The 16,312-nt window shown below is 39.6% G+C and overlaps 1 protein-coding gene across 1 annotated transcript in view; it reads right to left on the bottom strand.

Moving 5' to 3' along the window:
* The window catches only part of DNAH7 (dynein axonemal heavy chain 7), a 174,848-nt gene that overhangs the window by 98,150 nt on the left and 60,386 nt on the right, over positions 1–16,312 (bottom strand). Inside the window, 6 exon segments of the mRNA XM_032210028.1 lie at positions 39–141; positions 854–1,022; positions 2,359–2,468; positions 5,858–6,070; positions 8,625–8,765; positions 15,338–15,536. Coding sequence (XP_032065919.1) covers positions 39–141; positions 854–1,022; positions 2,359–2,468; positions 5,858–6,070; positions 8,625–8,765; positions 15,338–15,536 — 935 coding nt within the window.

Here is a 16,312-nt window from a genome sequence, read left to right as displayed (position 1 = left end):
TTCATAAGAGATTGAAATCTAGCCAGGAGATGTTTTACCTCTTTGGATTGTAAGAATTTGTTGGGCCACTACAGACAATACTTCCAAATCAATTCTGTTAAATTCATCAAAACAAGCCCAGGCTCCACATGAAAGCAAACCCTAAAAAGAAAAAAAAATCAAAGGTGAAAAATATTCCAATACTTATTGGAAAATGGAGAGCTGGGGAAGCTATAATTATCTCCATGATTCAATCTAGCCTTCAGAATGTTCTTCCACTTTTTTTTCTGTAGCCTAAAACTATACTGCTGAAGAGCCGAGGTGGCGCAGTGGTTAGAGTGCAGTACTGCAGGCCACTTCAGCTGACTGCTATCTGCAGTTCGGCGGTTCAAATCTCACCGGCTCAAGGTTGACTCAGCCTTCCATCCTTCCGAGGTGGGTGAAATGAGGACCCGGACTGTGGGGGCAACTTGCTGACTCAATTTGCTAAAAAGAATTGTAAACCGCTTAGAGAGGGCTGAAAGCCCTATGAAGCGGTATATAAGTCTAATAAATAAATAAATAAATAAATAAATAAACAAACAAACAAATAAATAAATAAATAAATAAGTGTGTAGTAGTTCTGTGTGTCCATAGCCTAATATCCTGCAGTGTATGTGTTCCTTGGAGCCGCAAAGATTTCTCATATCTTCTCTAGAACATATGCCCCACACAAAGCAAAGCATAGCTACTTACCTTGAGGCGAGACGTGAAGCATACAAATCCAATAAATCAATAAAATAAAATAAATTGCCTAAATTCTTATTGAAGCACTTTTGATATGCATGTTTTGAATCTCAGCATTACACCTTCAGTGATATTCTTTCATTCCCACCTTGAAGAATTTCCCCAGAGCAAGATAATCCAATCCATCAGAACAATTGAAAACCACACATTGCTTGGCAACAGCCTTTGCTAAATCCTTGGTCGTTTCGGTTTTTCCAGTTCCAGCAGGACCTTCTGGGGCACCACCAAGATGAAGGTGAAGAGCGCCGAACAAAGTTCTGAAAAGATGGACAAAAGAAAATTGTGATGGAGAACGATGATAACTCGGGCAACTAATGTTTTATCCAACCATAGTTCTTTCTGTTGCCACATTTCTTAGCTTTGGTTCTGACCATGATGTCAATCACTGACCATCTATCTGTAAAGTCAACCTATCATACAGAATTGCTGTTGTGGCAAAAACTGGAGTAAAAGAGAATTTGATAACTAGACAGATTATTTGGGTATTAAAGTTTCTTTACCATGTAGAATGGGAAAAAGGAATGATTACCTTTAAGATTAGTTGTTCTGTTTGCTTCACCTAACTAAAACAGATGAAACAGGTTATTGGTACCAATACCCCCTGTGGGGAGGTAAATGAGTAATGAATGTCCTGTCTCTGTTTTGAGAGATTGTGTATGAGGTCTACGTGACACAGGAAGGCCAGGTACTTTGGGATGATCGTTATGTTGGCTAAAAGTATAAAAGGCTGTAAACAACTGCCCTTCGGAGTTCAGATTTTGCTTGGCCAATCGCTACTGAACCTTTGCGCAAATAAACCTCTCCCTCTGACAAAGAGCTGGTCTTGTCTCATTTTCTGCTACAGGAGGAAGAAATGCCATCGTGTATGGCATCGGACCTGGGTACCTGAGAGACCGCCTCCTGCCAATTACCTCCCAAAGACCGATTCGATCACACAGGCTCGGCCTTCTCCAGGTTCCATCTGCCAGCCAATGTCAGCTGGTGACCCCCCAGGGGAGAACCTTCTCTGTTGCTGCCCCGGCCCTCTGGAACGAGCTCCCCGTGGAGATCTGGACCCTTGCTACCCTCCCAGCCTTCCGTAAAGTTACTAAGTCCTGGCTGTTCCGGCAGGTTGGGGGCTGTTGAAGTATCCAGCCCCGCTTCAATTGTGACTGTTGTGTATTTTAATATTGTTTGTACTGTCTTATTTATCCCCTCCCCGGTTTTATTGTGAGCCGCCCGGAGTCCTTCGGGAGTGGGCGGCATACAAAACCAATAAACGGAACGAAATGAAATGCAATGTATTAGAGTTGTAAAGTACTTCAGATCCACTTGGGAAAGGGTGCTTGCAGAAACATAATTGCAAGACTCATAAAAAGTAGCCTGGCTTTTTTTTAGAAATATAATTCAATATTTGGCTTTCCAATGATGACTCTTGAAATTAAAATCTGAACATAACTGCTATTCATAATTATGCCCATAATTATATTTAAGGAAAGAAATAATGAAAACATGCAGTCATTTTTCTAATTCATTGGGACAATGTTCAAGGTCGAGATCTCCATTACATTATTTCTATTATATTAATTCTTTTAACTTATAAAAGGAGATTACCTGTAGCATCTATCTGTAAGTGGAGTAATAACCAATCTTGGAGTATTGCCAAGATATTCATATCCATACCGTAAGGCAGCATTTATCATCTTTGTTTCTAGATGCCCTTCCTAGTGGAAGACAAGAAATAGACATATAAAAAAGGCTGAAGATAAATAAAAATAAAGAATAAGTAGGCTTACAGTAAACCTAATTTTAAAAACAATTATTTTACGTGTCCCAAAGGTGCTTTTCGAAAGGCAACTGGACTTTCTTGTGGGGGGAGGATTTCCTTGAAACCATTTCACTTCTCATCCAAGAAACTTCTTCAGTTCTGACTGAATGGTGGGGAATGGAAAGATTTACATTCTTTGGAGTCATGTGGTCATTAGAACTCTGAGGTTGGATATTAGCTCTCTGAGAGTCGATGAGGCCACTTGGGGATATATTTGTACTCTCAGGGTGATCTGAATCAGATCTGGTCCATTCTCAAATTCAATCTCTTTTTGGGTGGCTTCTCCAAATTCGGAGAAGAATTTTGGGGGAAGGGTTTGGTTTGATTTGGTTTGAATTATCCTACTGGTCAGAAGTCAGACCTCTCTGAATAACCTCTTCCCAACATTTTACTAGACTGAACAGAAAAAGAAAACCAACTGTATTTGGGAAAAGAGAAAGTAGGAAGAGAAAGAGAAACATCTACAGCAATGGAGGCTTTCCTTAAAATGCTCCACTCCTTTCATATACACATGTGACATCATGATGCTGTACAAAAAGTGCCAGAGCTTGTAACAGGATATCCAGGTGATCATACCATAATTTATCCCCTTGATCCTTTTCTCATTAATTAATCAGGCTTAGCTATTTAAAGGATCCTAATTGAGAAAGTTCTTGGATTTCAGAACATGCATGGGAAGAATGCAGGCAACATCTGGACCTGCTGGTTAGTTAGACACACTCTCACTTCTATTTTATCTCTGAAGCCATTTTTAATATTGTTTGCAGGAATCTGAGATATAAGAAAGCCAATCTCTTTGGGGAGACTGTCTGTTGTTCATTCTTTAATGTTTGGTGTCAGAGGACCAGATGGAAACAATAAATTGACATCATGTTAGAATCCACCTTCCCAATGACTGCACATTTCAATCCTTAAAAAGACAATTACTTTTTCACTTAATAAAAAAAAATTATACATAAGAATGTATACTCTGGAAAAAAAAATATTCTCTCTCACTTAATTAGGTTGACCAGCATGGAAAATGATTGAACGGTTTAAAGGTTTTCCCTTTCCAGTCATAAGTGACCCAAGAAGGTGGTGCTCATCTCCGATTCTCAGCCAAGGGAGTCAGCATGGTCTGAGAGATGTTTCCATCATCATGTGAAAGATAAAAAGTAAAGGACTCCCTGCCGAAAGGCAGTGTGCTCATCTCCATTTCAAGGCCGTTGATTCAGCACATTTCCATGGTCATGTGGCCACCATGATGTCCAAGAGTGCTGTTACCTTCCCGATGAATCTACTTCCATTTATATGCTTTTGAACTACTAGGTGGGTAAGAGCTGGAGCAAGTAACAGGAGCTCACTTGATCGTGTGGCACTCAAACCTGAGCTGCTGTCTTTCCAGCCAAGAAGCCCAGCTCCTTAACTGCTTAACTGCTGAACCACTCCATCTTCCTGTGGCTAACATGAAAATACAGAACGCAGTAAGCTTTCTTGCTGAAGCAATACTTATTTCTCTACTCACAGTTGCATGCTTTCGAACTGCTTGGTGGGCAGGAGCTGGGGCGAGTAAAAGGGACTCACCCCGTCATGCAGTGCCCAGGTCTCAAACCTGGAGTGTCAGCTTTCCACTGACAGGCTCAGCATCCTAATTACCGAGTCATCATGCCCCAACTGACTTTTATTGGAAAAGAAAGAAGCTGGTGACACATGCTAAATCTGCCTTGACTTTTAAAGTAGATTTATAGAACAGATAAGTTCACACGAGATCAAGTAACCCTATCAAGTGGCCTTCAGATAACCCAGGCTATAAAAATCAACACCACTGATTACGTGGAAGTAGGAACATATATATGATCAGCATAATTGAATTCATATAAAACCCAAACTACATTGATGTTTTCGTTTAAGACATTCAGGAGAAGGTTGGGATAATTAATTCTGCCTCCTCTGCTGTGGTTTTGATGGAAAGCACTCTTTTCAAGCAGTTATTTGCATGTGCACCAGTTGTGAGTTCCTACCGGTTCGGATCGGTTTGGATGAACCGGTAGTGATTTGGTGGCCTGGGTCACTGGAACCGGCAGCAACCCAGGCCTGCCACGCCCCCGAACTGGTTCTCTGGGTGACGCCTATGGCGCCTCCATCTTGTTTTTCAGTTCTGTGCATTCACAGAACAATTTTAATTGCACTGTGCATGCGCACGCCCGCACACAAGTGAAAAAACAGTAGTGCCTGCCGTAACCCACCCGTGTTATGCACTAAGGCAAATCATATGAAAACACATTTGCGGGAAAGGTATTTTCCTACCACTTATTTCAAAGAATCCTGAACAAGTGTACAAAACCTGAAAACTCTTAAAATAAACATCAGGGTTAAAAAAAAAGAATAAAAACAATTTATTAAAACACATTTATGGAGGGAAATAACTGAAAATTGAAAATTGATTTGTAAAAATAGTCTAAATATTGTCACTGAGGTAACACTCCTACTTCTACAGTTTCATTAATCCTGCACTATATCCTATGTTAAAGGACTATGTCCTATATTAGTATGTCCAAATTATTTTAGAAGACCCTTACCAAATACATATTAACACTAGAAACATGAAATGATTATTTAATACTTACATAAGTCAGTATATTTGGCACTTTCGTATCTAACCTGATTGGCCATTTTTACTATTCACTGCTTTCCCTATGTCACATTCAATTAACAGAAAATATGTCAAGCTATCTTAAGCTATCTTAAGATAGATAGTTAAGCTATCTTAAAATAAATAAATCAACAAGCTTTTTGGAAAATGTATGATATTGACTGAGGCATTTTGCTTTGGAAAATGGCCTGTTTGAGGTAATTTCCTTCTAACATTGTATTCCACATAATAAATAAATATATTGAATTCTCAATAGTGTGATTCTAACAAAAGTCAGATTAAAGCCACTCAATTCAAAAAATTGTGACTCCTTTAAAAAAATAAAAGCATGACTTATCCAACAATTTCAGAGAAACTCAACTATGGCTGTTGACAGAAGAAGTTTTATCTGTATGGCTCTTGCAAATTCAGCAAGAATATAGGGTATGTGGGGATGAAAAAAGTCATTTTAATTATACAGTGTGAATGGTATATGTATAGCTATTAGCTATCTTACTTCACACCATACAGGATAATGGGTAAAATCTCTTATCAGCAAAAAAAAAAAAAAGGCTCTTATTATTGTATTTTTCTTCCTATGTCAGTAATGAGTCCAAATAGAAAAGCTGAGTGCAGAAGTTACCTCCTAATAGGATTCACAGAGAATCCCTTACCTGCCAATAGTATCTCAGCTGACTTAGCCATTCAAAGTCGCTGTCATCACTGACACGCTTGTCTACAAGAGATACAAGCACATCCCTAGCGTGAACATCCAGGACCACAAGTGCTCCAAGGGTGACTCGATTCTGTTTTGACAACTTCCCTCGCACCAAGGACACAATGCCATCAATTTGCCCATTGCACTGGGTCAGGTAATCCTCAAGGGCCTGAGTGAAAAAGAAAAAAAAATGGAGAGAGGTAAATTAGCTCCAAACATCAACATCTGTGTCTACAGCTCTGCTAACTGCTGCTTTTTAGAAGTGATTTCGCATTTCTGCAGCCATCATCTTGACAAGCAACTGTTCACTGGCACATTTCGAATTTGTTTTCTTTTAAATACATGCATACATGCACGCATACATCAGTTCAAGGAGTTCTTCCTACAGTAGAAAAGCTTTTGTGGTGGTGTCTGCCATCAGAAGGGAGAAAAGGGATGGTAGATGGTTTTCATCCATCTTCAGCTGTTTCCCAGTCCATCACTTGAATTATTTCATAGGGTTCCTTACAGTTACCAGAGTAGATTTTTTTTTGTGCCAAAGGATTGTTCTCCTGTAATCAGTCAGGTGCAGGTTTTTTCTTTCTATATCAGAGCCTACAGTCCAAGCTTTATCCCACTGAAATCGAGGGGGATAAATTAGGCATTTGTCACAGGAAGGACAATCATACTTCCTTTCTCAGAAAAATCTGTATTGGAAGCTCCAAGATTCACGTGCCCTACAGGATTTCTTCCAGAAGGGAAGGAAATTTTATATGTAGCAGTTCCCTCTCTTTGGTTGTTTTCTCCTATCCAATTTTCCCAATTTCTCTTCCATTGAAGCTAATGAAATAATTTTATGCTACTCAAGATTTACATCTCTCTGTAAGTGAAAAGAAGCAATAAGCCTTTCCATCAATGTCAAGGATTGCATCTTCTGAAGCTATGCAGAGCATCCAAATGACATTCTTTAGAAGCAGTGGGATTTTCCGCTCTTCAAACATCTGCTCTTAAGGCATTATTAGACACAGCTTCAACTCCACATGGGAAGTAAATTGAGGCCTCTGCTGATTAGTTGATGGCTTCGCTAGAAGTATTCCTTTATACTGCATCCTGATTTCCCCTCGCTACAGATAAACAGTTTTTAAATTTCACTTCTGTAGTAAGAGGAAGCCAGGTCCTGGCAATAAAAACATACCAGTGAAATTCTCCACTGAGGAAAATGAAGGAGTGGGGAAATGGGGGGGGGGGGGGGGTGTTACAATAAACACCTGAAGCTCTGTTGGCAATTTTTTTATTAAAGATACAGTGGTTAAATTTACCACATAATGAGCGGGATCTGATTCTCACTGAAACAAATGGGACTTAAACCATAACTGACTTGTTACAGTAATTTTAACTAAATACAATTAACTTATTCTGGGCACAATCCTTTTTATCTTAGATAAAAGATGCAATCCAAAACTTCTCTTTTACTAAAGAAAAACAGGGTTCAAAAACAGGAGCAAAGTTATCTATACAGATAGGATACTGTGTGTTTTTCAAAGACTAGACCCATTGAACCACATTGTATCATTTTATATAGTATTATACAACAACAAACTCAATACATTTCTCATGCCACAAGATGTTTTGCTTCTACTGAAGACAACTAACATAAGGGCGTTTTAGAAAATACCACACATGACGTTTGCAAAATAGCAGCCTTTGTTCATGTTGGAGGATGAAGAGGAGGGGGAAGAAGGAGAAGGAGAAGGAGGAGAAGGAGAAGGAGGAGAAGGAGAAGGAGAAGGAGAAGGAGAAGGAGGAGTTCACCGATACATAGGGAAGCATCACCAATAGAGAACACTTTATGTCCTACTGACTACAGTAGTTGTATTGGTAACTTGGAGTATTTTTACTTTTCAACTTTTCTATTGCATTTATGAAGGTACAAATTTGGGAAAAAAGCTCTGCAAATTTTAGAGTTTAGAGTTTTATTTAGCTTGTATGCCGCCCTATTCCTGGAAGATTCAGGGCGGCTAACAATAAGAAGGGAAGGGGGGTACAAAAATAAAAACAACAATTAAAAATTCAGCAACAGTCATAACATAGGATGGGGCTGGATAATTCAACAGCCCCAGGCCTGCCGGAACAGCCAGGTCTTAGTTGCTTTGCGGAAGGCCGGAAGGGTAGTAAGGGTAATCTCAACGGGGAGATCGTTCCATAGGGCCGGAGCAGCTACAGAGAAGGCCCTCCCCCGGGGGGTTGCCAGCCGACATTGGCCGACAGATGGAATCTGGAGGAAGCCTAGTCTGTGGGATCTAATAGGTCTTTGGGAGGTAACTGGCAAGAGGCGGTCTCTCAGGTAACCAGGTCCGATACCATGTAGGGCTTTAAAAGTAACGACTAGCACCTTGAAGCGTGTCCGGAGACCAATGGGAAGCCAGTGCAGCTCGCGGAGGATAGGTGTAACGTGGGTGTACCTAGGTGCACCCACAATCGCTCGCGCGGCTGCATTCTGGACTAGCTGAGGTCTTCGAACACTCTTCAAGGGCAGCCCCATGTAGAGCGCGTTACAGTAATCCAGTCTTGAGGTGACGAGGGCGTGAGTGACTATCCGAAGGGCCTCCCTATTTTCTCATACATTTTCTACTGGTTCAAACACCATCGTATTGCCAAGTATACAGATTGTAGAAACTGCTTATTCATATCTTCTAAAGAAGATCGAATTACTAACATTTCGCATGCTATTAAAACATTCCTACCTGCTGGCCATTTTTAATAGCTGTTTGCACTTCGAGAGTCCAAAAAGCCTGGGATACACAAAGAACCGTCTGTCCTGGCCATTCTCTTACCCAGTTTATACGGAGAGATTTTGGATAAGCATCTATGGCGGAACCAATCACCTGGAAATACAAAACGTGAAACTCTTGCTAAGTGAACTAGGAAGCAGACTCCAAATATCTTCTGTCATGACCTTTCGGTTCTGCCTATATGACCTTACTCCATCAGTTCCAATGAGTATGAAACACCACTTTAGTTCTAGCTCAACATACTGTATATAGAGAAATCCAAGTTGCATGACTCTCAATGAACACTGAACGGAAGAGAAATATATGACTTGTGACTCAGACTTGTGACATAAATTAGAACACTTACAGTAGGGTATCTGGTGCCCTCCGGGTATGCTGAATCAAATCCACGAATGATTTTTTAACCACTATGATAGCAATAGCAATAGCAATAGCAATAGCAGTTAGACTTATATACCGCTTCATAGGGCTTTCAGCCCTCTCTAAGCAATTTACAGAGTCAGCATATCGCCCCCACAATCTGGGTCCTCATTTTACCCACCTCAGAAGGATGGAAGGCTGAGTCAACCCTGAGCCAGTGAGATTTGAACCGCTGAACTGCTGAACTAGCAGTCAGCTGAAGTGGCCTGCAGTACTGCACTCTACCCACTGTGCCACCTGGGCTCTACTGATCATACTGAAGGGGCTTCCTCTGCTAGAATACCAACTATTCATTCAAATAAAAATCAGAATGTTTTGCCATTCCCCCTCTCACAGCCACGAACCAATTCTAAGTAACTGAATTCTAGAAAATTTAACTCTCTTGGCTTTGAAAGGAATAAAGCAATTCCCACATAGACATTGCTAAAAGAATTGTTGGTAGACTTGGTCTAGCCTCAACTGGCACAAAAAGCATAAAAATGTGTATGTTTAAAATTAATGCTGTGTGTAATTACAATAGGAAAGAAGAAAAAAAGAAAAGAATGTGATTAGCCAGCATAGTAAATGGATTAAATTTAAATTGCAAAAAAAAAAAAAAAAACAGATTCAAAGAGAAAAAAGTCCATCTACCACTCTTATCAGATTTGTACTCATGATGTGAAAAGCTATCACAGAATCTACAAAAATCTGTTGTTCTTTCAATGACTACAATATAATTCTTTTATACTAAGATTCCGTTTAACCAGTTCATGCAAAATCTAATACTTTCTATGAGTTTTAGTTGCTTTCACATACAGATTGTAAATGTTAAGTATACTAAGCATACTATGCAGCTTGTGCCACACTCTTCCTAGAGTATAAGCAGCTTTTGGAGAGAATGAGAGAAGAACAGTTTCTTGTTTCCTGTAAAATCACAAGTTTGCTTTGGGAATTAAAAATTGAGCTAATCGTAAGACCAGTGTTTCCCTATTGAGTGCACACAGGGAACCTCTGACTGACAAAATTAAATTGTGAGCTTCCCAGAGTTGTTCGTTGAGATGGAGCTACAGAAATCAAGTCAAGCAAACAAACAAACAAACAAAGATCTCGGGCAACACCTCAAGGAGAAGTAAGTCACTAAAAATATCATTTTAAATGACATATAATCTACTGGGAAAGAAGGGAACGAACGGCAGCTCAGGGTGGCTTTGGGAACAGCCTACGGGTGCTAACACAGGAAGTGGTGTACGAGACAGTAATGGTATCCTATTTTCTTCACTCCAGGTTCGGTAGTGGGAGCACACGCACATGTGCAGAAGGTCCGTGATGATGTCTGGGTGGGCGGAGCCTCGCACCGCCGCCACTACCGGTTCACCCGAACCAGTGCAAACCAGCAGAATACCACCTCTGGAACGAGAGGAAGATTTGACAGAGATGCCTCTCAGAAGAATATACAATTCTAGCCAGAACTGAAGGACAATGCAATTGCTTGCCTGTGTAACTTTATAGCTGTATAGGCAAACTCTATACTAGGGCTATCAAACTCCCGGCCTGCAGGCCAGATGCATCACACACTAGCCACGCCCACACCGTTTAGCAAAGGGGGGGGAAAGCCGCGATACATCACATGATGCCACCGTGACAACATGAGTTTGACACCCCTGCTCTATACTATTCAATTGTTTCGTACATCTGATTTGTGGATTGCCTCCTAGAAGAAAAGGTTTGTGGATATGACAGAATTATGACAAGCCATGTAATCTATACATCTCCAGATTCAAGGCAGTCAAGTAATTCCAAATTGGATCTGGAGAGAAGACTGGACTCTCTGAGACCACATCTGCAATGACAACAAGGAAGATTGGATTGCTTGTGAATGTCTCAAAACCATGAAAAAGACCGAGGGTCAGAAATCAAACTACTTTTAAGGACAGATAGTTTGAAACTCCATTTTTCTGGGATTTGGGAAGAGAAGGAAATCCTGCATCTGATCTTTTGAAAAATTGCCTGCTAATATAAAGCAGGGAGTCACTGCAAAGCCAAGAGGGTAATCTGGTCCAAGACAGGACGCTTACATATTTTTAAAAAGTCATAAGGCCTAAATTCTGTCCTCAGTTCATGAAGCATTCCCTTTTCTCATCTTTCCAATCAAACTAGAGGCTGGATCTTTGGAATTATCTCTGACAATAAAAGTATGAAGTCTTGTTTTGCATCTATCTAAGCTTCAATGACTGAAATCAACTTTTTTTTTGCAATTCATTAGGAATTCATGTGTCTAATGACAAGTCAATATCTGGTTTTGCCTTGGGAAAAGGGTGAGTGAGTGTGTGCAAATATGGGTATACACAGATGCCTTATAATGTCAGATGCTCTAATACTGTCATCATTACCGTGAAAAAAATGCAGAGAGCTGAGACCAGCACAAAGAATAATTATCACAACTGAAAATGTTGAGGCATGAAAACCACCAATGTATTACAGCAGCTGTTACATGCAAATAGTTTTCTAGCAGATCTGATGAGTGTCTACTCTTCTTGATGGATTGTAATGTTTCCATCATCATCCTTGGTATATCACAAACTCTTGAAGTATTTCAATCTAAATAAACATGCTATTACTGTAATTTTATTTTATTTTTAAACCCACAAAGAATATTGATCTAGAGCCTTGAAAATGAATCTGGGAATTATTCTATTGCTTAAATATGAATTAAAGGATTTATAGCTTCTTTGATAAATTCCTGACTTACAACTAACGAGAATGGAGAAGGGAAATATCACTATTGACACAGGCTGGTAAATACTATGTTTTAGTAGAGTTTCCTGTACTAATTATACCTATTATCGATTGATCTCATTTTGAGGGTAAACTAGATTGGAAGGAAAGAAGTCTTCTTTTTCCCACTGAATAGCCTACAAAGATCCAGTTGCTGGAAAATGGCTCTGGTAGATTGATCAAAATAGATTTAAAAGATACCAAAGTGATCTTATGACTTAGAATTTGTCTTTTTTTTTTCTTAAACCATGAAACCTTGGAAAGTCTACAGGCTCTTTGTGGTAGAAGGTCAATCCTTTTGGGGATGATTTTTTTTCTTTGCTTGAACACTGTTAATGTATTTAAAAGTGGGACTACATCTATATCTCTGAACCTTAAGAGGACATACCATGAGCCAGAACACTGAAGACAATTGAGTTGCTTGAAAAACATAGGATTTTTTTTTACCTCGACATTTTTTTTTTAGGTTGGGAAGAAGAGAATTAGAAGTGTCAAAGAGGGGATCCATTTTTTTCTTGCTCTAAAGGGAACAGGGAATTAAATCTGCTTTGAATTTAAAACAAACAAAAAAGAATTTCTTTAATTTGAGTGTTGGATTAAAGAGGTCCATTAATTATTTCTGCGGTAGGGGAGGGGGGATAACCGAAAAAGAAATAGATTTTTGGAAACCATCCAAAATCATGAACACATGCTCCCTGAGAAGCAACAGAATAGTAGTAGCAATTATTATCATTAGCAGTATCAATAAACCCTGCATTTGCCCTCTGGTTGTCAAAAGACAAACAGCAGCCATTATCATATTCAATTCTATTGGGGCATTAAAATAGCGGCAGATGGGAAATCGGCGGTGGCTGCATTTATGGGAGTGTGGATTTTATTCTCTTTATTATTCTGGTGCTCCTCTTCAGGCCCTCTCACTTTAGACACTGATGAACTGCTCTGTCTGAATCTTCTATTCCTATTGAGGCATGATCTCTGCAGGCACTAACAATGCCCTCAGGGATAATTGTATTTTCTTTAAAGGAGCCGTCCCAGCAGCTTTCCTCAGCTTCCTGGGTATGATCCACAGGAGTTGCTGAGATATTGCTTTGATTTTTGCCCCCAAAGAACAGTTTTTCAGTGGAGGCAGAGAGAGAGAGAGAGAGCCTTGAGCCATAATGAATCACATCACAGTGATAGGAACTGTTTTCTAGTTGCTTTTCTCAGAATTCCTGCAAGGAGGGGGAAAAATACAGAGACAGGAAATGATTAAATGCTGAAAGGGAGTGAAGAAGGAAGACAGAAACAGAGGCAGCTGCAGAAAGAATAAAACAAAAAGGTCAAAAATTATAGGAATCACTGTTGAAGGCCTTGAGGAATCTGGTGAGGAAACATCTCTGAAATGATGAGCCAACAGGGCACGAGTTGTCTACTTTGTCTTAAAAAGACAAATGTGACATTAGATTACTTTTGTTACTAAACCATTTTTATTCTGGGTTCCTTGGTTAAGCATGGATTAAAATGTACATGAACGAAAGTAACTCAAAACAAGGATGCATTAAACTGACCAAATCATTCAATCCCAACCATACATTCTATTCCGTGCAGCTTCAAGTTAATCTTATTTATTCCATTAACAAGTGGACAAATGTCTAGCAATTAAAGTGCCCAGCAATTTATATTTATTGGTTACAAAAAGTGCCTGTAATTTTGAAAACTAAAAAAAAAATGCTTCCAAAGAAAACATTTTTAACATCTCAAGAAGAATAAGAGAAACCATAAATATATGCGTGAGACAGACAATTAAGGGTCACCTTAACTCAGTGTTTCTCAACCTTGACAACTTGAAGATGTCCGGACTTCTGAAGTTGAAGTCCAGACATCTTCAAGTGGCCAAGGTTGAGAAACACTGCCTTAACTGAAAGGAAAGTTTTAGTTTGAGCTAAAGTATCCAAATTTTGAGCTAAAGTATCCATCATTTATTTATTCTAAGACTACAGATAGTCCTTGACTTACAACAGTTCATTTAGCGACCGTTCAAAATTACAACGGCACTGAAGAAAGTTATTTATGATCGTTTTTCATACTTATGACCATTGCAGCATCCCCATGGTCACGTGATCAAAATTCGGACATTGGGCAACTGATTCATATTTATGACAGTTGCAATGTCCTGGGGTCATATGAACAGCTTTTGTGGCCTTCTGACAAACAAAGTCCATGGGGAAGCAGGTTCACTTAATAACCATGTTACTAACTTAACTGCAATGATTCACTTAACAACTGTAGCAAAGAGATCACAAAATGGGGCAAAATTCAGTTAACAAGTGTCTCACTTAGAAACAGAAATTTTGGGCTCAACTGTGGTCATAAGTCAAGGACTGTTGTAGTTGAGGACTGACTACTTGTACTGCTATTGATCTGTTGCATATGCCTACAACATTGATAGAATGCAATATTTTGTACTGTGGCTTTTCCAATGGGTTGAAATGGCCAACTATTGTTAAATTTCTATACCTATTATATGTAACAGGAACATTTACACATTTACAAGAAATCTTACAACTAGAATGCAAAATATTTGGCAGAATAGAAACTTGACCGGTAGTCAAGCTTACAATTAGCATGAAAACTATTGCAGCTCATTTTACCTGTCCCACATTTTTAATACTTAGTCAAATTAGGTGCGATGCAAGACCAAACGAGGCCAAATATTCCACGTAAGTGATTACTGTAGAGTTTTAGGGATCTAAACAGATACTGCAGTGGAAGAATGGCAGGACAGCAGCAGATTGAGAAACAGCTCCTAACTCTTTCTCCTCTGCTGTGATTCTGACTCAATTTCACCTCCACTGAAGCTGTTTCAGCCCTAGAAGGGGAATTTCCATTATTTGCCCATGAAACGCTAATCATGGGAAAGAGCTCTTCATCACAGCAACAGCAAGAAGGAAAGATTTCAGGTGCACCAATAGCAATAGCAATAGCAGTAGACTTATATACCGCTTCATAGGCCTTTCAGGCCTCTCTAAGCGGTTTACAGAGAGTCAGCATATTGCCCCCAACAATCTGGGTCCTCATTTTACCCACCTCGGAAGGATGGAAGGCTGAGTCAACCCTGAGCCGGTGAGATTTGAACCGCTGACCTGCTGATCTAGCAGTAGCCTGCAGTGCTGCATTTAACCACTGCGCCACCTTGCAGCCACCTGATCCTTGCAGCCGGTCATAGTGGAATAGCAATTTAGAAAGGGAGATGATTTTTAAAATCTTTGTGTTCATTGTTTTATATCATGCCAAGGATTTTGAGAGATAGTCTGCTTATTTTCCTATAATAGTTTAGAGCAGGGGTGTCAAACTGGCAGCCCGCAAGCCAGATGCATCATGCACAGGCCACGCCCACCCTAGCTCCGTGAATGGGGAATACGTCACGAAACATCATGTGACAGGCAATGCGACATGGCGAGTTTGAGAGCCCTGGTCTAGAGAATGACCTCAAACAAACTGTAATTTATTACCTTGTGGATGGAATTTATCATAGCTGTTTCCAATTCAACTAACCACTTTTCCACTTGGCCTCGCGCTTTAGCTGTTGATATTGTGTTGATAAGTTCCACAACTTCCCCTTCACTGCTTTTCATGTGGGTAATATCCAGGACTTCGGTAAACTCAACGCTAGCAATTCCTTCAAAACACTTTTTCAAGTGAGGCTTTACTCTGAAGAAATCAAAGAGAGGATTAAGAAATAAACTTGGAGCCATGCAAGTTCAAACTTCTTTCAACAAAACACATTTTATGCCCAGAATGTTGAGATTAATAACGCTATCTGTGTGAGTCAGAGAGTAAATTCTAACCACAGACAGGATGTTTTTTTATTTAGATATTTCATTCTCAAACAAAACTGACAAAAAACACCCACAGTGTATTAAAAACTACATTTTTGTTTAAAATCCTCTCCAAAGCACATTAAGAGGGCAAAATGATCTGCTAAGAAATCATCTTACTAGATTTCCGACAAGGATGTTTAATGCACCAGGTATGGCAAACCACTTCAAACAAACTGCAGCAATGTATCTTGATGACTAAGTCATAAAAGAAGAGTAGACAAACCTTTTGCTGACCATGAGCATTCTTTTACTTTAACAAATATTTTAGAGCGCATGGCCAGAAAACAATGGAATACTTAAGGCTGAAAATATTGGTCTCCTTGCATTTTAGAGAACTTTAAGGCAGAACCAAATGTATTATTGTGGGGTCCTTGGCGCTTTCTGAGAACAGTTGTTTCCTTGTAGACGTTTTATTACCTTACTACCAGTGCTAGTAAGGAATGGGGTTTATACTTAATTTATGTAGTAATGGCTTGTCCTGTCCATGCTGGTGGGAGTGATCTTGGTGGTCCTGCTCTCACCCAAATGAGCAGAAACACTAATACTAGACTATTAATCAAGATGTAAACAGTACTCCATCAAGAAACCACCAACTAGCCAAAAAAG

This window comes from Thamnophis elegans, chromosome 1 (genome assembly GCF_009769535.1).
Source record: "Thamnophis elegans isolate rThaEle1 chromosome 1, rThaEle1.pri, whole genome shotgun sequence".
NCBI classification, from domain to species: domain Eukaryota; kingdom Metazoa; phylum Chordata; class Lepidosauria; order Squamata; family Colubridae; genus Thamnophis; species Thamnophis elegans.
Note: the sequence above shows the minus strand (reverse complement) of the source record. Positions and strands in the feature narration are given on the sequence as shown.